This window comes from Gallinula chloropus, assembly GCF_964237585.1.
Source record: "Gallinula chloropus genome assembly, chromosome: 8".
Taxonomy (NCBI): domain Eukaryota; kingdom Metazoa; phylum Chordata; class Aves; order Gruiformes; family Rallidae; genus Gallinula; species Gallinula chloropus.
The window spans coordinates 7,740,968-7,762,846 of NC_140093.1; the positions used below are offsets into that span (position 1 = coordinate 7,740,968).

The 21,879-nt window shown below is 37.8% G+C and overlaps 1 protein-coding gene across 1 annotated transcript in view; it reads right to left on the reverse strand.

Annotated features, from left to right (window-relative positions):
• SLC9A9 (solute carrier family 9 member A9) overlaps positions 1 to 21,879 on the reverse strand; it is a gene marked incomplete at both ends in the record, with an annotated part of 187,907 nt that overhangs the window by 79,428 nt on the left and 86,600 nt on the right. The window contains 2 exons of the mRNA XM_084267390.1: positions 2,863 to 2,974; positions 4,798 to 4,911. Coding sequence (XP_084123516.1) covers positions 2,863 to 2,974; positions 4,798 to 4,911 — 226 coding nt within the window. The remainder of the gene's footprint in view (positions 1 to 2,862; positions 2,975 to 4,797; positions 4,912 to 21,879) is intronic.

Consider the following 21,879-nt stretch of genomic DNA (forward strand, 5'->3'; position numbering starts at 1 on the left):
TTCCACCACCATGTATGTATGACTGTGCAGATGTAAATGGTGCCACAACAGCTGCCTCTACACAGGCAGTCTTTTTTGTTCTGCATTTGTGTTCTACCCTTTCAGACTCTCCTGCTGCTGTAATATATAAACAACAGCCACCCCATAGTACTGTGTCCTAGAAGCCTCTCACTGATTTGTATGCAGTAGAGTAAAACACTGTAAAAATAGAAATATTGGAAGAAGAGTGGAAGGTGCGGTACTGCACCTGTGAAATGTCCCCTCCTGGTCATGTGGCAGTAATGCCCGAATATCAGAAATGTTATTGCCATTAGTAAGTCCTTTTAGTTTCCTTCTCTTTTAATTTATTACCAGTTAAAGGCATCATAGCAGGGTCTGAACTGATGCATCTTTCATGCAGTATAGTAGACCACAAGTATGTAGTGATAGTTCCATTACAATTTATGATATTAAAGTCTTTCTTTTTCACTGGCCCGATTGTTTTCGCCAACATTGAACTTAATTTGAGTTTAGGCTTAATTGTATGAGAACTAATCTAGTTTTGATTTACAGTGGAATATTATCAGGAACCATGATTAAATGTAGTTGTAAAAGTGAATCCACCCTCTGTAATGTGTTGTCAGAGTGGTAGAAGCAGGTGAAGAATGTAATAAATCAAAATGCTATATAATCTACTTCCAAGCTCTAACTCTTCCATCTTTTCTCAAATGTATTATTCCTTCTCAAAAAGTAGAACTTAATGACTACAGTAGAACTTTTTGCAGAGTAAGGTATATTCAAATACTAATCGACAATGTACTTGCCAGGCCTTAATTGCTTTTCCCAGACTTTGATGCTCATGGTGATTATGGCAGTAAAACTCTTTAAAGCAAACAGTAAATGTTTGGTGCATTCAGTAATATCAAAAGGCAAACAAAACTAACCCCATATTCATTATTTTCCACATCTTAATGTGCGAAGCTGTAGTGAGTGAAGCTGTTTTCAGCACAAATGACTGGAACCTGATGCTATACCAGAATCTTGCTGCTGATCTTCTGTAGGCAATAAGCATCTTCCTCCAAACTTGAACTCAATGCCTTGTTTACTCACACAAGAAACATGGATTTCTTCTGGCAGTCATTGCCTTCTTGCTTTATTACTGTATACAGTATGATCAGCTTATAATAAGTAAGAATCTTATTGGTCACTGAGCACAAATCTGCATATCCTGAGTTTTGTGAAGTGTGAAGAAGCTGGCAGTGTACGTGGCAGTCAGTCTTTACTGCTCTGCTTGTAGATGATGCCATTTACTTTTTCTACAATGTTGTAAAGATTTTTCTCTACAGGATAGTATTGCTTTGAAAACAGTTAAATACTTTTCTGAGAATTTTAATATTTAAATTTTAGAAGTTTTCAATACTGCTGCTTTTAGTTCTCAGCTGTCAGATTGTACTGGAAAGCTAATGTGTGAGTTCTCATGTTCAGTTGTTGGATGCAGGCTACTTCTGCTCCTAGTTTTGTGGAGAATGAAATTTAACTGGAGAAAATGAGGACAGAAAAGTTGGAAGAATAAGATATATTTTTAGAAGATTTAAAATTCTGTACTTCATCTGATGAAAAATAAAAGTTAAAAAACCAGGAAACTAGGTAACTAATGATATGAAGCTATTTTTCTGTTGTCTAGCTGGCCACCTGCTAGCTTTACCCAGAGGGATCTACGTATACATCTTACATGACTAAAGATTGTAGGTGAGCAGGCGGTCTGAAAGTCAGTTCCTAATGGATATATATCATCATCTCTCACTACAATTTAGCTGGCATTAACTGACATTTTCAGTGGCAGCTTTTAGCAGGAGGATTGAATGGATATAGAAATGAACTACTGTGTTGCTCTCTAGAGAGATGGAATTATACAGGCATAAATGAGGCACCCTGATGTGGAGTACTCCTGATGAGGAAGCCTGAAATGTGCTGCATTGTATTTTACACTGATTTATTTAGCCAGATAACAAGTACATTAAGGCTGTCAATCAAGAACTTTTATCTATAAAAATTCGGAATAGCTTTTTCTATAAAAAGCAGGAAAATGAAGAAAAAAGTCCTGACTTTCTAATTTTAGAAAATTATTTCATAAATGGCATTGGGGAGGTCTGTACTTCTGTAGTTTACTGAACAAATGCTCTCACTTATAAGAGAGTTTTTTCTAACTAGGATCAGAAAGCCAAGAGGCAACATTTCTAGTTTGTGCAAGTGCAGAAGTACAGAATCCACAGTTCAGAGGATGATGCACAAATCAAGAGTATAACATGGCTCCCTCTTCTGGATTATTATTTATTTTTAATTCTACAACATGAACCATAGTCATAAGTCCATAACATCTGAATTTGGAAAGTACACAAATATCAGGCTGGAATAGATATGAAAAGGTCTGTGGAATTAGTCTCCTATTCTCATGTTTCAAAGTAAAACTGTTCCTGAGGTTAAAGGAATTGCCAAAGACCATATCTGATTTGAGTATCAGTGTTAACACCTTCAAAGCTGGATATTTATTTGCTGGTATATAAGTATATTGTCACATATACTACAGGTGGCTCTGAAACAACACATCAAAATATGGTATTCATACAATTCCATTGTCATGGAATTGTAGACATATGAGGGACAATGGATTGAAAGACTGGCTTCCTAGGTGGTGGGTTTCCAAAAAGTTAATTAAAATGTGTCCGGAACACAGCAAAATCAATAAGAACACAGTAGCTTTGAAAAGACTATCTTGAGTTTTAAGATAATGACTTATCTGTGATAGGCATGGGTTTTTCTAGTGTGATTGATACTTTGTCAGTTTTTAAATATAGCCAGGAAAAATACCAAAACAGCACTTACCTGAAAACATCATCATGTGTTGAAAGTTCCTGGGAATCTTTTGTTTTCGACCCAAATTCAAAAGGAAAGAAAGTGGGTATATGTTGCAAGCTCTTGCTACAAAAATTGCCACCTGAAAGGTAACAGGTTGAGGAAAATGGTGGGGCAACTACTGAAAAAAAGAGTTAACGTAAAACCAGTATTTATCCAAATTTATTTTAAAAGTGTGATTAAAATGAGTATGAGATTATCTTCCTTGATATTTTGCATATCAGATCCATCTGGTTCCAGTTACATTATAAAACTGTGCAGTAGCAGAGATTGTCTTACCAAGAGATCCTGGCTTCATATTCATCATTACATACCCCACTTCAATCACTCTACTTTTACTCATCACATTTGTATCACATGTGACTTCATCTTCAGTCCTTCAGTAAAATGCCCATCATCAATTGCAGAGATGGCATTATCTTCTTGAGCAGCAATTTGCAAAGAATAAATGTGCTTTTGGACATGATTACTTCCTTATTTCCTTACAATTCATATTGTCTCTATCCAGCACTCTGCTTTCTCCTTTCACTATTTTTCTTTAGAGATTTTTCAAAATGGGTTCTTTGTTACTGCTTTGTGGAATGATTACAAAAGTTGCCTGAGTTAGAAACATGAGGCTATTTCAGATTAAAAGGCAGACAATCAGAGCTCCTTATACTTGCTTTTAGCAGGTTCTGTTCTCCCCCTTGTCTTGTGACTCTTAGGGCTCTCTTACGGCCCTCAGTCTGAGACATACTGTGGACTGTAGAATAGATGAAGTGCTTGAGGAGCAATGTCTGGCTGTATCGTGTCTGCTGGGCCAAGAAATGCTTAAAGCTCCCATGGACCTGGGATGACATGCATTAGCAGTTTCCTTGCATGCTCAGCTGTCCACTGCGGCCCACCTGTGGTCTGCGGGCTCTTAGGGGAAGGACTGATGGAGCCAGGTCACTGCAGTGCTCTGCAACGCAGTCCCCACCTGGGGTGCTTAGTTCTGCTCCCATGTTCAACTGTCTTCCTGGGCTAGGAGTGCAGGGCACAGTATGGCACTTGTCTTCTTGTGGTCATGGAGTGCAATAGGGTCTTGTGATCCTCTGACGTCTAACCCGACCTGTAACCAAGGGACCTGTGACACAGCTCTTACTTAGAAATTAGATATAAAAATTACTGCCAGTAAACACTATGGTCCCAACTTGCAAAGCTATTAGAGTTCATCAAGAAAGGGATAAGCAAAGGGATGCTTCTCAGAGCCAAAAACATAGTGTGAATTGTCAGCATGAAAAGAATCAATGCTACTGTACAAGTGAGTGACAGATTTGTTGAGAATTCATGGCAGAATTAAAGACACAGACTAGTTCTTACCAGTCTCTTAGGCATATGATATAAATAATTTGATGTACACTACAGATATCAAATACAAGGAAGGAAAGATTTCACCAATGCAAACTGCTTTCTTGTTAAGGACTTCAATATTTACCTAGCTTAGAGGAACTCCTGCCTATAGCATATATTTGCCTGGAGGCAGCTCTACAGTTTGCAGATCTGCACTGGCTTTGGGCAGGCAAAAAGATTTTGTGTGCCTGCACCTGTCCCCACAAATATGTCTGATACATGTCCCCATTTCTCATCCGATTTGTAAACCAGCAGCAAAAGTTTCTCAGCTGATTTAAAGCTCTTTGCCTTGCAGCAGACCTGCAAATCAGCAACTGTCAAAAGGCCATGTGCTTACAGGTGTTGAGCTAATTATTGAGGTATATGTCATAAAGCCTTTGGACCTGACAAAACATTTTATTTTTCATATTTAAGAAACTGATTGGTTTGCTCCTTGATGTATGTTTGGTTGGGGTTTTTTTGCATGGAACAAATTCTTTATATAATACATATACACATACATACGCACACATAGGTCTTTAAAGCAAAGGATACGAATGCACCAAATATAAAAAGAGGATTGAAGATATGATTCTGGAACGTGAATAGTGCGAGTCCCATGTAACAGAAGATGACATTCTCAGCCAAAAAATTCATGAACTCGAACAACTTAAACAAGAGAGAAAGAACACTATTATGACTCATGTCTGTAACTCATTATCACAAAGTTCCCTTGGAATACAGAACTGTTTAGATGAAAGGAACAGAAATTTCACCTATTTCAAGAGTAGATTTTAAAACCATGTAATTTGCTATAGAGCATACGAGCCATCTTTAGCTTTAAAAATTGTAGTTTCTTGCCTGTTTTTCTCAGTTGTGTATGAAAGCTTGACATAGACAACTGATAAAATAGATAAAGAACAAGGAAGTTACACAAGCTTCTGTGCAAATTTCAGGGAAGCTGAGGGAATTTAACTTCAGTTGTATTTTACCCAGATGAACCTGGGAAATAGTTGAGATCCTGGTGATACAGGTGGCACAGCACTGGCCATGGGCACCCTAATGCTAAGAGAGGAAAAAAAACTCTTGAATGGAGTATTAAGAGCCTATGCCTTTAAAATATAATATGATCTTTTTCATTATCATGAATATTATTCTGTAGGTGAACACTTCTATTGCACTGTATGGACATCAAGATCAATTACTCATTTCAGACCAAACTACTTAAGATATAATTTAAACATATTATAAAATAAGCATTAAATACATTAATATGGTTGGATTTCTTCTGTGAAAGAAACAAGCCAAGCCCAAATATTCATTTGCCTTGAGGGGATGTTTTTGATTGTATTTGCAGTTGATTATATAAAAACTAATAAAATAAATTTTCATTTTTATTCACATCTGGAAAAAATCAATCCTTGCTGCCAAATAGCTACAGAGGAGAGGAAAAAAGGTATTTTCATACCTGAAGTAACTTTTGGGCTCAGGAGTCTATGCTAACAAATCTTGATGCAGGTGTAGGGCTGAAGTTTGTCAATCTGTCTACAGCCAGTCACACATCACTATGTGGAATATTACTGAGGAGATATTTTATTCATCCTCAGTGGGCTTATGTATTTTTTATAATATGTTTGTGTCTCTAAAAATAAATATCCAATAACAGTTACTAAGATTTAATAAAGGAAAAAAGAGAGCTGTCATAATCAATATTTAAAAGAAATTTCAGAGACAAAATGGCATAAAACCCAGTAGTATATGGAAAGATATTTTGGACCACGCAGCAGCACCATCAGTTATCCCAAGCACACCTTCCATAGTCCCCATTTTGTGCTGTAGTGCTGAGCAAAATAAAAAACCAAACACAAATATTTGTATGTTGCTACACCTAAATTATTTGAATTAAATTTAAATGAGAGAAAGCAGTTGTCAAAAAATCCTCAAAGCATGGGATCTTGTGACCCATAGGAATTATTATGATAATATTTGCATATCCATTTTGGGACCAAAGGTGATACCGCTTTGTGGGAATGTGACACATTTTTCTAATGCTTTAAAAAAATTCTATCAAGAGTGTTGTGGCAGGGTTTACCTTTATATATGTGTGTATGCATGTGTTTTTATATATACATATAAATTTTTAGAGGGAAAGGTAGTGCTATAGAGCCATAACTGCATGCTTTAGTCGTTAGGATAAAAGAAAGCTGCCCCAGAAACTTTAAAGTGAATGATATTTCACTCTGTATTTACAAAATCTCATTCAAGATTTTAAATAAATGCATTTTAGGAACACAGGTTCTGAAACAAAAGCTTTTCTTGCATCTTCCAAACATTTTTAGAAGGAAAGCAGCTTTTGCAATATCACTGCTTTTGCTGCATACTCTTTATTCTTTGATAGTAAATTCATGCTTTTACTTTTGCCTGAAGTGTTTTCATGACATTACTGCTTTTCAGCTTCTCACTCCTTGTATCCTGCAGTCTGGTCAAGATGCAGTCTTTATATATTTCTTTCATGTATTCAGCTTAGTGTATCTTTTGCATTTCCCTGTAACTTCCTTTTCTGGCTACATGCATCCCGTTTGTCTCTGCTTCAATGCAGTTTTAAGCTTCTAGAACCAGCTCAGCGAGTGATTCTTGAAAAAACAAAATCCTTCATTCTCAACTATGTGTGGACGATATAGACTTCACTTGCTCACTGGGCCAACCTTTCCTGTGCCACCAGCACTGGCCTGTTTTCTTACCCTGATTTTACAGTAACACTTTTTAGTCATGTCATATGTCAGTTACACACAACCCTGTAATATATTGCAGTTCTTGAATCATATTGCTGGGCACTCAACTGGTTGGTTTGCACGAGCAAATGCAGTCCAAATCTCATTGTTGTTTTTCCTCTGAATTCTGGTGCCCAACAGTGCTGGTTTCTTTTTCCCCTCTTATCTATTGGTTCAAAGTATTTTGATCTTCTACTATCACACCACTGCCTATGTGTTAGAAGATTAAATCTGGACTAGTTTCCTCCTTTTGTGTAGAAAAGTCCAGGTGCTGTTTCAATAGCTGATTTACAGTAGGCTCCTTTCCATGCCAGGCACAGCCATGATATGGTCTCTTATGAAAGACTGAGCTCCTTAGAATGGTAAAACTAGCTCGTTAGCTTCATTCAGTGTCTTCTGTACTCTCCATACAGTTTGCAGTCCATTTTTAAAAGTGTATCACTGACATACTTATTCATGCAGTGCAGCCTATTCAAATTTCTCATATTGAGTTAACAAAATATATATTAAAAAATACCAGCTGCTTCAGAACTGGTTATTGCCACAAAATAAGTGCTATCTGAATGCCTTTTCCTGGAACACCATGTTATGGATGCGACATGTAAAACTTACCCACTGTCCTCCAGACCACACTTTCCCCCCTCTGTATTCAGCACAGTGTTTGTTTTATTCAGAGAAGTATTTTATTCAGCTGCTGTATTTTGCTCAGTAGCAATACAGAGCCCATGGAGATACTCCATTAGGCACTTAACTGTCAGTGCTACGCAGAGTAAATCCCACCAGAACAGAACAATTTATTCTAAAGAGATCTGCTGAAAACCATGTTAAGAAACAGCCTCCATAGAAACATTTTCCTTAATTCTCATGCTTTTCACACAAGTATTTCTGCTGCTATTTTAAAGATGAGTTGTCAAGACCTTTGATGAGAAGGAATTTGGAATTTGTAATTTCATGGGATATCCAAATGGTTCTGAGAAGAGGTACACTGTACACATTAGTCTGTGAAAAACACTATTTTGTTTGAGTGGCCTGAAACCAGGACTGTGTTATGCTCCATGGTCTTCTTAAATGCCACCCAATATTTTCTCTTACTTTGAATGTATTAACTTGCAAGTAGGATTATTTTCATTAAAATGTTTTTTTTTTAAAGTAAAAAAGTAATGATTAAAATCCTTCATATTGAGTCCTTAGGAAGTATTTTGTCTGCAACCATAAATTCCCTTCCCTTGCCTCTTGCACAGACAACTAACCTGTTTCTGCTCTAAATGAAATTGGCATTAAAGTGCTCATATGCTGCCATTACTTTCCCCAAGGCTACTAGAAAATTATCCTAGAAACCATTTTAATATACAGAGTAATAAGACGTTTTTTCAGTATAAAACTAAAAAACCTCATTTGTAATGTGCCATTTCTACCTCTCCATGAAGTCCATAAATCTGCTTATAGCTTTAAAGTAAAAGTTGTAATAAATCACCAGTGTCAACACATTGCAGAGTAGAGCATTAATTACAAAACACCAGTTCAGAATTAATTCAGGCATTAGGCTTAGGTGTTCAGCTCAGTAAGTTAGTGAAACTGTGATTTGTTTTGGTTTTCTTTGTAAAAAGTGGTTATTACAAAAAAAAAGTCTCTTAAAGTTGACATAATATAAATATTTTTAAAAACATATCATCATGAAAAATGCTTGGGGTTTTTTGTTATTCTCAGCCATTGTAAGTACTATAAGACATGCGCAAAAAAACAGTTTTAATTTGGGACATTCTTCTGAAAAATGCTGCTTGCAGTTCAGCTCTCACTGGCAGAGAAAGGAATAAACCTAGGTTATCTACATCTCTAGCCTTGTAATTTCTAAATTTATGTGATGTTTTAGCTTAACTTAAGTGAAAAATGTTATACGACATAAAACCTGCATTGCTTTTATCTTTTGAGTGTGATAAGGAAAACACTTTCCTTTGTTTTCTCCTGTCTTGCCTTTGCCCCTACAGTTAAGTTCAAGCCAATTAGGGGAATAAGCTAGGCCAAAATGGGTTTTGCAACTTGATCCATTTTATATAACTACTTAAATTTTCACTCAGCGTTAGAGAGATTATCTAGGTAAGGAATTAGTGCACCTGGAAGATGGGACACACTAAGTTCCAATCTCAGCTGTAATAAAAATAGAAATCTTTAAGGGAGCATCGAAGGAAGAAAATTAACATATTCTGTGCCACAGTGCTCCTGTGGCTGGGGAGATGAAAAACGTAGGATTTCTCAAATCTTAATATTTTAAACTGTATTTTTCATTTCAATGGAATAAAGTTAGTATGAGAGTACCGGGTAAAAGCAGAATTAGAAATGACATTCTTTCATCTCAAGGGAATAATGTTTGCATGTGGGAATTGGGTAAAAGCTGAATTACATCCCGAACTTATTTCTAGTAAAATTCAGTGAATTCTACTTACTGATAGAAATATTACATTCTTTCACTTGATTTAATTCCTGCTGAAGTGACCTACCTCTTGCAGGTACCTGCAAGTCTGCTCTACTTGCATTGATTCTGCTAGAGACATGGAGGAATGCCACCTGTCTAGAGGTTGCACCACACAGTGATAAATTCTTGCAGGGAGAGTTTCAGTAGTCCAACAGTAGCTAGGAAGCTAGGATGTAAAATCAATCATACTTTTTAAGAGAGATTTGAAGGTGGCAGAGAGCTATTAAAATCCCAAGCAGTCAATGTTAAGTGATGGTTATAAAATTTATTATATTTGAATAATGCTATTTAATTAGAACACAGCTATCAAAAATGTTCCATGGATTCGAGGATATTGATAAATATAGTTGATGAAAATTGCTTTTCCTTGACTATTTTAAATTACGATGCAGTGAGAATTCAGACTACTGTTATTTTTCTGAGATTGTAGAAGCCTTTATTATTGCCTAATTGCTTTATTTAATCTTTCTCTTTTGATTAGAAGGTTCAATATCAGAAAAAGACAGTCTGAATTTGAACCTCTTGCCCCCAAACTTTTTTGCAGCTATAATGAATCTTCATGGTGTAGCGATATAATGCTCATTTCTAGAATAACATGCTTGGATGAAAGAATCAGCAAAAGTAACTCAAATCCGTGATAGAATGTGAACACATTTATGGTGCTAATTTTGATATCCAGGCATATTTGACTGTAAACTTACAAGCATGCTAGCAGAGAGAGATTCTTACCAGATCTTTTATGTCGTGGGGGAAAATGCTGACCCTTTTTATCAGCAAGGTTTGCTGCTGAAGTCAATGAATTTCACCCCAATAGATTTATGGAAGGCACACAATAACTTTTTATTTTACTATAGTACTGGAAAGTTTGAAAGATATTTAAGGCCCGAGGAAAGACTGGGAAAGTAGAAGGAAAAGGAAAAGAAAACAGCAGCACCAAGGGAGAGGGAAGGCCAGTGGTATTTTGCATTTATACGGTATGGTTTACTCATTCTGGTATCATTTACACACCACCACCAAAGTTCAACTTGGGAGAAGCTGAAGAAACTACTGGCACAGAGTCTGCTTCTGTCTAGCAAGAGTAAAGAAAAATTATTGGCTCGAGACATCAAGGCAAATCCTTTCTGTTATTTAAAATGCTGTAAGTCTTGAATGGCTTTGCTAGACAAAAGAAGTTTAAACCAAAAATGTTGAAACTTAGGCAGCTAATTAGAATTCCTGTCTTGTTCTAACCTACTTGGAGCGAAGAAAATCAGAGGGAGGATGACTTGAGTAAAACATTTAGAATTTCTAAAAAGGTTTGGCCTCAGGTGTGAATGGAAGTTGCTTGGTTCGTATTTACAGTGAATCTGTCAACATCATTAATTAGAAGATTTAAATTAACCCTCAGAAAGAACTGAGGATTTTATCGATTAAATGACAAGCAAGTGACTGTTGAAAATCTAAGACATGTATGTGTAAGGCATGGAGAGCAGTAAAACTTTGTGCACTTGTGGTAACATAGCTAGATTCAGAGCCTCATGAGAATTTGTATGTTGCTTACAATAGACTTTGGATCTAGCTGTACAAAAATTAATTATTCTATCATTTGTCTTGCTAAATTGCCTATAAAAGGTGGTTTCTGCAAACTTTGGGGTTTTTTCAAAGGGATGGGTTCGCAAGAGAGGGAACCTTTCTAGATTACTATCACCCCTTCCTCCAGCACAAGCAACTTTTGCTGCTATACATCAGGTATTAAGTTGTACCTAAAAATAACCCAAGAACATTGCCTTAATAGAAGTCATTGCCAAACCAGAGAGGATGATGCTGTTGCTCCTATAGCTTGTCATCCTAGTTATTATTTTGTTCACAAGCTAGAAACAACCATTTTCAAAGTGCTTATTTATCTTAAATTCCTGAACTGAGAGGCTGCAGGCTCAATGAAAGGAGGAATCATCAGTGCTCTTGCACCAAGATAATGTGCTCAGGGATTACAGCAGTTAAAGCTCTCTACATTTAGCAGTACTGCATTACTCTGTAAGTATTAAGGAAGGGCTCTGCTCAAGATGGGGTGTAACAGATTGTAGCTTGAAAATTGTTTGAAGGAACATAGAGAAATTTTGATCTGTCAGCAATTAAAAAGGTACTAGAATCATTGTAATTAGGGATGAAATTGGGAATTCTGGAGAACACTGATGGCTGTTCCATTTGCTGATAAATGGGATAATTATAGTAATGGAAAATGAAGAGGCTATGAACAGCCTGTGCTACCTGGGATTACACTAGTATTCTTATAAAGCTGAAATCTGAGAATAAGCTATGTGTAAAAGAATTAAAAAAGCTGCGAAATATAATAACATCAATAAAAATGAAGCTCAAGTTTATGACCTGTTCTGAACAATTTAAAACATAGTTTCTTGGAAGGTATCGTTCTGGGGCAGTAAATAAGCACTCAGGTGGAAGCAGGGACATTGTCCACTGACAGTTAAGAGCTGTATGGAACAATTAAAATTTCTGGTTAAAAAATAACTGAAAGAAACAATATGCTGCTTCACTGAGGCCAATTTCAGCTAACAAAGGGGACATAGATGCTTTAAAACATAACTGTTCTCCTTCTGGTAAAAGAAAACTAGTAATGTTATCAATGTCATCTAGCTGTCTTAAAAATTGTAATGAATTAGTACATCTTCTGTGTTTCTGCCTTTCTTTTAGAATTAGAGGAACTGCTGATGATTTTTCAAAAGTAAAACACAAACTTCCTCTTTTCACTCCTCTCGAGTGTGTGTTTTCTTTTTCTGTGGCTTGCCATGACAGTCCTAACCTCAAGCAATCGATTCAATTTCTAAGGAGGACAAATGCAATTTATCCCCTTTCAATTTGCTTTCAATTTGCTGAGAGGAAATATTCCCTAATATTAATTATTGAAGTGAGTTCATAAAAACATTTTTTCCTTGCCAAGTTTTGGATGTTGGAAAGAAATTCAGTTAGTCTGTGACATGTTAGGAACTAGTAACCAGTAACCAATATGAGGTCTTCAACCTATCAGGAAGAAAAAAGGGTTTTTTATGAAGTCTGTGGTATCTTTTCTTCATGCTTTCCAGCAAGAATCAAGGATACAAAAACCTATCTGATGCTCATGACTATAAGATTTCCATTTCACTGCAAATACAACATACTCCAGGACAAACCCTTGCTCTCTTTGCACCTGTTCTGTTGAGGTTATATTGCAGCTTCTGTCTACTCCCATTGATGCTTCTCTTTACAGTCTGTAAAACTCCTTCAGTGGGAAAATGCTGTAGAACTGTAAATCAGTAAAGACTCTATTTTGCCTTTATCCAGAAAACAGTAGCCGTATTTGCATGTGTTTTTCTTCAGCGTCTAATCAAACTTTTCTGTGCCACAATTATTTGTTCAGGGATTTCCAGGTATATGCTGTTCTGTTATAAGCCTGTTTATAGAGGCTGGAGGGGAATGGACAAAGACCTTACCTCCTCCTAACCTATGGAGAGCATGCTTCTTCTGAGAACTGTTCCTACTCTGTTTATTATTCTTAAAGACCTATTACTGATGAGCCAACTTTTTACTCCATTACCTTGGCAGAATCATAGAATGGTTAGGGCTGGAAAGGACCTTAAGGAATGCTGCCCTATAGTTCTATTTGCCAGTATTATTTGCAATTACTCTGCAGATTCTAGTACCAGTTACTGGAGCAGGATATTGGATGAGTAAGTCCACTGATCTACTCTTATATGTTGAGGATGGGAATTTGGGGAATTCTTTTATTTCAGTTCTGTAATAATCTTTAGACTGCTTCCCTGCTTCTTGATGTAGGCTACTATTCAAGAATCGATGTTTCATTTGGATAAGAAGACTGCAAAATGTGAATGGCAACTGCTTTTTGTGTGTCATGGCTTTTTTATTAAGTATTAGAGTAATAACTTTTCTCATTTAAACAGTCTTCTACACTTAAAAATACAACCTCAAGTGCAGCCTGGATGGAGAGGAGATATAGAATGCGAGGGGGATTTGCCCAAACATTTAGTGTGAAAAATCCAGCTTCTTAAACATGGAAAAATGTCAGGTACTGCTGGCATACCTTTTGAAAGCAGCACAAAAGACCATCTTGTGGATAAAGCACAAGAAAAATGTCAACAAACACAGGTTAGTTTCGAAGTGGCTGCAACCTTGGTACTTCCCCTGTGAGTAAATCATTGCCTGTGGTGAAGGGTTGTCTAATGCCCTAGACTGGTATGTCTGAAATACATCTAAAAATTGTAGACAAAAGATAATTTAAGAAGATTAACTCAGAGAAATTATATGTGCTTTTTATGTAGTACAGTGTGTATGTGCATACCTGTGTGTATGTGTCTGTAAACACTAATACTGTGTGTAAAGGCTAATGTAGACGAATATGTAGTATTAAGCTCTACCAGGGCAAAGATTAATAATGCCACAATGATGAAAGCTGCAGCAGTTGGATATTGTTAAGGTGCAAAGACCAAAAAATGAAATCCAGCCCATGGCTACTTGAATTTAAATGAAAGTTTCATAAATAATTTCAATGGGGCAGAATCTAAAGTTCGCTGGAGGCAAAGAATGGTCACCACTCCCCTAAATTATTGTGTCTCAAACTGAATTCCAAGTCAAAAGCTTGAAATAGATGCTCAGACTTGTATGCTAGTTTCATTATTTTAGGGGAATGAAACTAGACAGGTACCAAAAACATGTGGAAAGACAGGGCACTTATTTGAATCCTAGTCTTGATTTAGACATTTAATCTGAAAGATTTTGACAAAGGGCTTTTTAGCTCATAATTATTTCCACAGAGAGGATCATGAGAAAGAGATGAGGTCCAGTCAGCTGTTAAGTATTTCTTGTGCTTGCTACCATTTTGTACAAATAGCTATTTAAGGTAGAAAATCCAATAACTGTATAATGGAAACACAGCTGTGCCGTCACTAAAAAGATGGGACACAGGCAAGTGCTTTAGACTATTAAAGTGTCTTATTTACATGTATTTATTTTCTTCTTGTAGTCTATTGTGTGAGAATTTTAGTATTAGCTATGTACTTCTGAAAATTTCCCACCAAGGCTTTTGTGCAGGTTTTTATCTGACAGGGAATTTTGCAGACGATATCCTTAGCAAGAGAATTGTTGAGGGATCAGCCGTCATGCAAGAAACATCTAGTATAAAAACCAGGTATATAAAACATATTTCAGATTGTAAGAGTGGATCTTTATTGTCAATGACAGTTTGTAATGTCAGACATCACACAACAGCTCAGATTCCTTACGGCTTCCCAGTGCCCCAGATTCTCTGGGCAGTGCAGCATTGCTCTTTGCAGAGGCAGCAGTGGCCTTGGCAGCAGTAAAGCTCCTATAGCTCCCAAACCACCAGGACTTCTTTCAGTGAGGTCAGTGCACCTTTGTGACAAAACATAATGCTTTATAAAGATCACAACAGAACCGATGCAGCCCTGCAAGAAATAGCTATCTTAATTTCTTTACACGACATCCACACTGTAAGGGCAATTATGAACTCATGCAAGTGGAAGGTAACACAGGGTCATAACAAAGGAACCAATTAATAACATCCTCAAAATTAAAAACTACGTAAAACTACGTGCTTAACTTTACGACTTTCTAATTTAGCATTGTAATGTAAGATCATAAAAATCTGAGTGTGTTTACATATACTATAATTACATTTGGAATCTCTCCATTTATAGCAGAAGCCAAATGTCATTTCTTTCATGACATAAAACTCTATTAAATTAGTTTACCTGTATGAAAAATAAGAGGCTTAACTCCGAAGATCCTGTCTTTTTTTCTCTGCCACAAGCTCATTGATGAGAGCTGTGGCTGGCAGTGTGTTTCAGGGAATGTCACAACTGTCAAATTTTACAAAACGTGAAATTGAGTAACATAATGTAGAGGTAACCATATAGACCCAAATTTGTGATGTTAAACTGCACTCTGCTGTATTTCAGCACTACACATTGATGACATAAGAATATGTTCATAGCCCAGGATTAGACTGGGTTTGGGTTGCTTTTTCTCCCTACACATTCAACAGTTGCAGTGGTGAGGAGGGTGGCAATAATTAGCAAGGGACTTAATGTGACAGACTGAGAGGAAATTCTTTTCACATAGCTAGATGTGCTTTACAGAGGTGGGATGTAAAGCTGGATCTTTGCAAGGACTTAACATCTAGAGATAAGTGCTAGCTAGAGTAAGAAGAAAGGTTCCAGAGATCTCTCTTCACTTGTAAGAACATTGAGAGACACAACAGATCCATGCAAAGTAAAATTACACGATCTGCATAGTTATATTAACCAGGGTTTGATTCTGTAGAAGCTTACATAGCCCCTTACAGCTTGACTCCACTGCACAGATGAAGACATACCAAAGGTCTCATTCATGATTCAAGGCACCTTTCACAGAAACTGTAGCTCGTGTCTTAGTTTATAGATTTCTCCATATGCCAATGAGATTTTGGCCTATAGGTTTTAATTCCAATTTGTATATGTTAGCTAACTGCTGGCATCTGCTACTGTGCTTTAAAGAGTAAACTATAACCTTAACAATCAAAGAAATTTATTAATATTTAAAGAAAATGTTTAATGTTTAAACAGATTGTAAAAGCTTTAATGAAGTCATTTGGAAATTAGTTTGCACATGGCATTATGCTCCTTAGCCTACCAGCATTAAAAATGACATAATTTTTCAACAAGATGAGCTTTTCTGTAGAAACACTGTTTTCACTACAGTTCTGAGTTCCTTACAGGGTATGAATTCTTTTGAGCATCTGTATTTCCCAGTTCCTGTGCTTAAGCAAAATGAAGGAAAGTTGTTTTCCTTTGTTGAGATGTCTTTTTCATAGTATTCCTTATAAATTGCTGGTGACAAAGGGACACATGTTTGATGGGAACTAATGAGGCCAGAGTAAACCTGCACGTTCTCAGTTAAGGAATCATTAAAGCAGGTATGCAGAAAGAGAGGAAAAAATGGAGATTAAAGAGCAAGTCTAGAACTGAATATTCTAATGAGATTTTTGTATGTGGACACCCAATACTTTCAGTATTATGGATAGGATGGCAGCTAATTTGTGATATGAAACATGAATTATGCAGCTAATAACAGCAGACTTTATAACTATGGTGTATCAGTAATTGGTTTACTTGTAGCAATGTTTTCTAGCTGTTTACCATCTATCATGTAGCTCTCAGCTAAAAGACAGGAAACAATTACAGCATTTCTACATAGATTTTAGGGGCACTGCATGTAAAGAGAGTGCGGATTAACATTCTCTTAGCATGGTTAAGTAATCAGAAACATCAGTCAGATAATGAGGGATTTTGTTAAGAAATTCAGCTTGAAAGACATGGTACTGTAATTCCTTTTGCAGAAATCAAGATTTTCTTGTGTTGTTATGATTCTTCTTGTTAAACCCGTACAGTAAGCAGCTTTAGCTTTCTTTATAGCATTATACTATTCTACAGGGTTCCATAAGATCTTATGGTACATCTGGCCAGACAATGCATCTGGCATGTTTCCAATCTTCAGCTTTTTGTGCTAAACACAGAAAATAGCTGTGTAGAGAACTGGAATTCATTGTACACTTCCTGTCAATTGCAATCCATTTTAAAGGTAATAATTATTATGAGCACTATGCATGTGGTGCATACTCAATTAGAGATAAGGAGGCAATTTATAAATGAGAGCAGCCTGTTTGTAACAGACCCAGTGGCTCTGGAGAGATGCATTGAGTTAGCAAGCTATGATGGTCCAGCGTAGGAGTACATGGCTTAGCCAGAGTGCCAGTGATGCAGCTGGAGCTCAGTGCCTGAGGAGGAGGGACTGGAAGTTCTAAGGGAAAGCACAGGGCAATAAGGAGGGGTGGCTTCTTTTCAGGGTGCTTAGGTTAGAACTGCAATGTAATGTAATTCTGGCTAAAATACAAGAGCAAGGTTTTCCCCTATTGTAGCTCATGTCCAGAGTGTTTACTTTAAGCAAGAATAGCTAAAACAATGTCAAAACCATACAAATACTATTCCAATACATATAAATCTACCCAAGTGCTATTCTATGTTGTTATTGACAGAAGTAACAGCAGCTACACTCTAGCAGGGCTCTTTCTGGAGCAGCACTATTGTTTTTGAGTTCAAACTCAAGAGATTGGAAATTAGGGGTTAGGGGGTTGTTCAGCTGCAGAAAGGGAACCATGAGACAGGAGGAGACAGTGCCCATCAGAGCTAACTTTAATGCTCATCTCTACGTAAATGTACTTTATGCATGTGACCTGTGAAATGCTACCTAGGAATCTGGACTTCACTGGATCCTTTAGGCAAGGACCTCTTGTATACTTTTTGGAGTGCCATGCATTAAAAAGAATTCTAGTTATTCCAGTTTACTGTCAGAGTTATTACCCCTCAAATATGTTACCTTGTATCAGCCACAAATCACAGAACTGTAGGGGTTGAAAGGGACCTCCAGAGGTCATCGGGTCCCACCCCCTGCCAAAGAAGGCTCCCTAGGACAGGTTGCACAGTTAGGTGTCCAGATGGGTCTTGAATATCTCCAGAGAAGGAGAGTCCACAACCCACCGGGCAGCCTGTCTCAGTGCTCTGTCACCCTCACTGTGAAAAAGTTCTTCTGCGTATTGGTGCTGAACTTCCTATGCTCCAACTTGCAGCCATTGCCCCTTGTCCTGTCTCAACAGACCATTTGAAAAGGGGCTGGCTTTTTCCCTTGTGTCCCACACTTGAGATATTTATAGACATTAATAAGATTCCCTTTTAGCCTCATAGGGGAGATGCTTCAGTCATTTAATCATCTTTGTAGCCCTTCTCTGGACTCTCTCCAGGAGATCCCTGGCTTTTTTATAGCAGGGAGCCCAGAACTGGACACAATACTCCAGGTGGGGCCTGACCAGGGCAGAGTAGAAGGGGAGGATCACTTCCTTAGACCTGCTGGCCACACTCCTCCTGATGCACGCCAGGATCCCATTGGCTCTCTTAGCCACCCAGGCACACTGCTGGCTCATGGCCAGCCTGTCATCAACCAGGACCCCCAGGTCCTTCTCGGCAGGGCTCTTTTCCAGCAGGTCATCCCCCAGCCTGTACAGATAGAAGCGGTTATTCCTTCCCAGGTGCAAGACTCTACACTTGCTTTTATTGAGCCTCATCCGGTTTCTCCCTGCCCAGCTCTCCAGCCTGTCCAGGTCTCGCTGGATGGCAGTGCAGTGTCCTGCGTGTCAGCCACTCCTCCCAGCTTTGGAACATCGGCACTTGCTGAGGGTGGATGCTATTCCCTCATCAAGGTCATCAATGAAGATGTTAAACAAGACTGGACCCAACACTGATCCCTGGGGAACACTGCTAGTCAAGTACTGCTATATACTTCAGAAGATGATGAAAATACAATCCAGTATGAAATTTTCCTGCAGGCTTTGTGATTGTGGTGCACTGGAAGAACAGATTCCTCCCATGCAGCACAGCACATATGCAAAGATTAATTAGTACCCGGTACTGGTGGTAATCCTGTCTGTTCAAAAGACAGTTTTCTCTGTGTTTCTGCCAATCATTTACATGGAGACACCTGACCTCTTGCAGTGCTTTAAAGGACATTTATTCCCAAGTAGAGTTCCGGAACAAATCACAACAACACCTGCCGATTAGGCTGCTCGTTTCAAAAGGACAAGAATTAGGTTTTGTGGTGGTTGTTTTGCTAATTATCGAGGACATTTTCCTGTCAGTAGCATTTTCCTCAGTCTAGAAATACTCTTGAATTTTTGAAAAGTCAAGAGACTGAATTGTAAGAACCATTATATCCTGACATTTGTGTGGCCTTTTCTTCCTAGAAGTGTAAACTAATTATCTATAAACAATCCAATGTCTGATAACAGAAAACAGTAGGTATTAGCCAGAGATATATTAATATAGGCTGTATGCTTTAGAAGTAAGAACAGCTCTGACTGTTTGGACCCTTAAACACTGTTACAAATAACAGGGCCAAAGTCACAGGACACACACATGTCCTGGGTGACCGTGGGGGGGTTTGAGAGAAGGGCACTAAAACTGTTTAATTCTCTGCTGTTGCTCACAGTTTGAGAGCTGCTTCTCCCAAATACAATATGGGTGCCAGGTGCCTGGAGTGGGACCCTTTGCAAACAGCAGGTTTACGCAGTTGTGGCAGTAGTAGTATATATCCATCTCTCCTTGGCTGCTCTCCTCTCACAGAAAGGTACAAACAGTAGCTGCAGTTCCTACTGCAGTAGCTGCTTTAATAACAAACTCAGGAGAAAGCGTTTTGCTGCTGCAGAATGCATTTGCACTGCATTGTTTCCTTTCTTATGAAAAGAGACCTGGAAGAATCCCATAACATAGTAATTGTATCATGTATCTAGAGAAAGGACAGATATTGTTTCAATTTGGAGTGTAGGCCTGCTTGCTTAAAAGATATTTATGCCAGCAGAAAAGCAGTAGACAGACTAGATCACAGTGATGGTGCTTCATATGGATATAGTAAGCCAAAACCTGACTTCATCCACCTCTTTGCCTTTAGCTCTGCAATGCTCTTCTTACTAAATGTTGTCTCATCCTGTTTGGTAACCATGCATTTACTATGTCTTTCTCCCTTACAGTAGATTTTGATACCTTCATTGCCATATGTAAGTTTTAAAGTTATATTCTTTTCTGATTTGCTTCAGAAGTGAGTGTGTAAGTATGGATGGAAAAGACACAAGTCTAAATTCCATATTGAGGCTATTTGGTGATATATCAAGGTAAAGAAATCATAGTGATTTGACATATATATATATTCAGGAATCGGCTGATCGATCTCTAGTATGTTGGAAAATGTATAGCTGTATCATAAATGAGCTAAGCAAGTTTTGAAATTTTAATGTATTTTCAATGGATTTCCAACAGTTATTAGCTGCTCCTCTGCGAAGTGGTGACTTTTAATAATTGGAGATAATCAAGTCTGCTTTATAGTGTGGAGATCAAAATTTGAAGCAATCAGTATTATGTCCATCAGTGAACGAAGTCTAAAGACCAGAGTGAACTTTCAGTTCTTCACTGTAAGTTAATTTGCTCAAGTGGTCCTAGATAAGACCACACGCTTTGGAAAAGTTACTTGGAAGTTATGCAACACTGAGTTTTCTTGATTTACCTTTACCCTGTTCTCAAGCTTGTGTAAAACCTCAGAGGTGAAGGGCTGCTGAAATCTTAATGTGGCATCTTGTGCACACTGCACACCCAGTGCCGCTGAACAATCAGGCCAGAAGCTTTTGTCTGTAAGGCAGGTGTTCCCTAATGGGTTTGCTATCAGGATCAGCAAAACCCGTAACAGTTTAACTTCTAACAGGCTATTACACCCAGTTGGAGAAAGCAACCTTCGTGAGCTTGTTAGACACAACTATTTCAGAGGTGACTATACAAACAAGGGTTAGAGAGTGGAATGAAAGGAGATAGGCAGGGCAGTGTGTGACATACCCCCTTGCTGGCTGGCCATGGTTTGCCATGCCTTCTTAGTAATCTCCTGGCTCTAATTCCACAGAGATGTGTTTCAGAGTTCTCTTTCCAGAATTTGTAACTTGCTGGCACTGTATTTTGTCTGAAAGCTAAATTCTGCATACCCTTGCAGACTTAACCACAGGTATTGCCCTCTTCCCTGGTCGATTTGTTGTCGCTGTTCCCTGGAGTTTAAGGAACACAATCAGAATGTTACACAGCTCATAATTATGATGGGCAACATTTATAGCCATTAGAGAAAGTGAGAAACTTCTCTTCGTACTCCACCACCAGGGAACTGTGGTGGCTTTAGTTTGGCATTGAGTGAAACTGATGGAGGGCAGAAGGAAAAAAAATAGTGAGGAATATTGTCTGTTCCTGCAGAAACATAGTAATATCTATGCATTGCTTTCTAGAGCTGACCTATGGGATTTGCATCCCCTGCTTTTAACAACACAGTAATTTCTATTTATCTAGCAACACCCTGCCTAGCCACTGACTGACTTGTAGTTGAGCAAATTCACCCAGCCCAACTGTACACCTGAAGCACCTAATGTAAAATCTGAACTATAATGTCCCAAGATTTAGAAGCAGCTATTGTTTGCCTGCAGCATAACGTGAGGTTATATAGCAGCTGTAAATAATTCTAGAGAAAGCTGCACAGAATCAAATAGCTTTCGATCAGGTCCTAGAGGTTTCATCTTCTCCTTCACTAAAGATATATTGGATAAATTAAACTTTAAATGTTTGAAACCCAGGAGCACTCCATTTGACCTAACCTTGTTGCCACGGATGGTGGTGTCAATTTTAATGTTAAAATTACTATGACCATAGTCAGGTCAATGGTGATGACTTAAATATACTGCCATAAAACTTAATTCATGTTGAAAACAAATAAAAACAC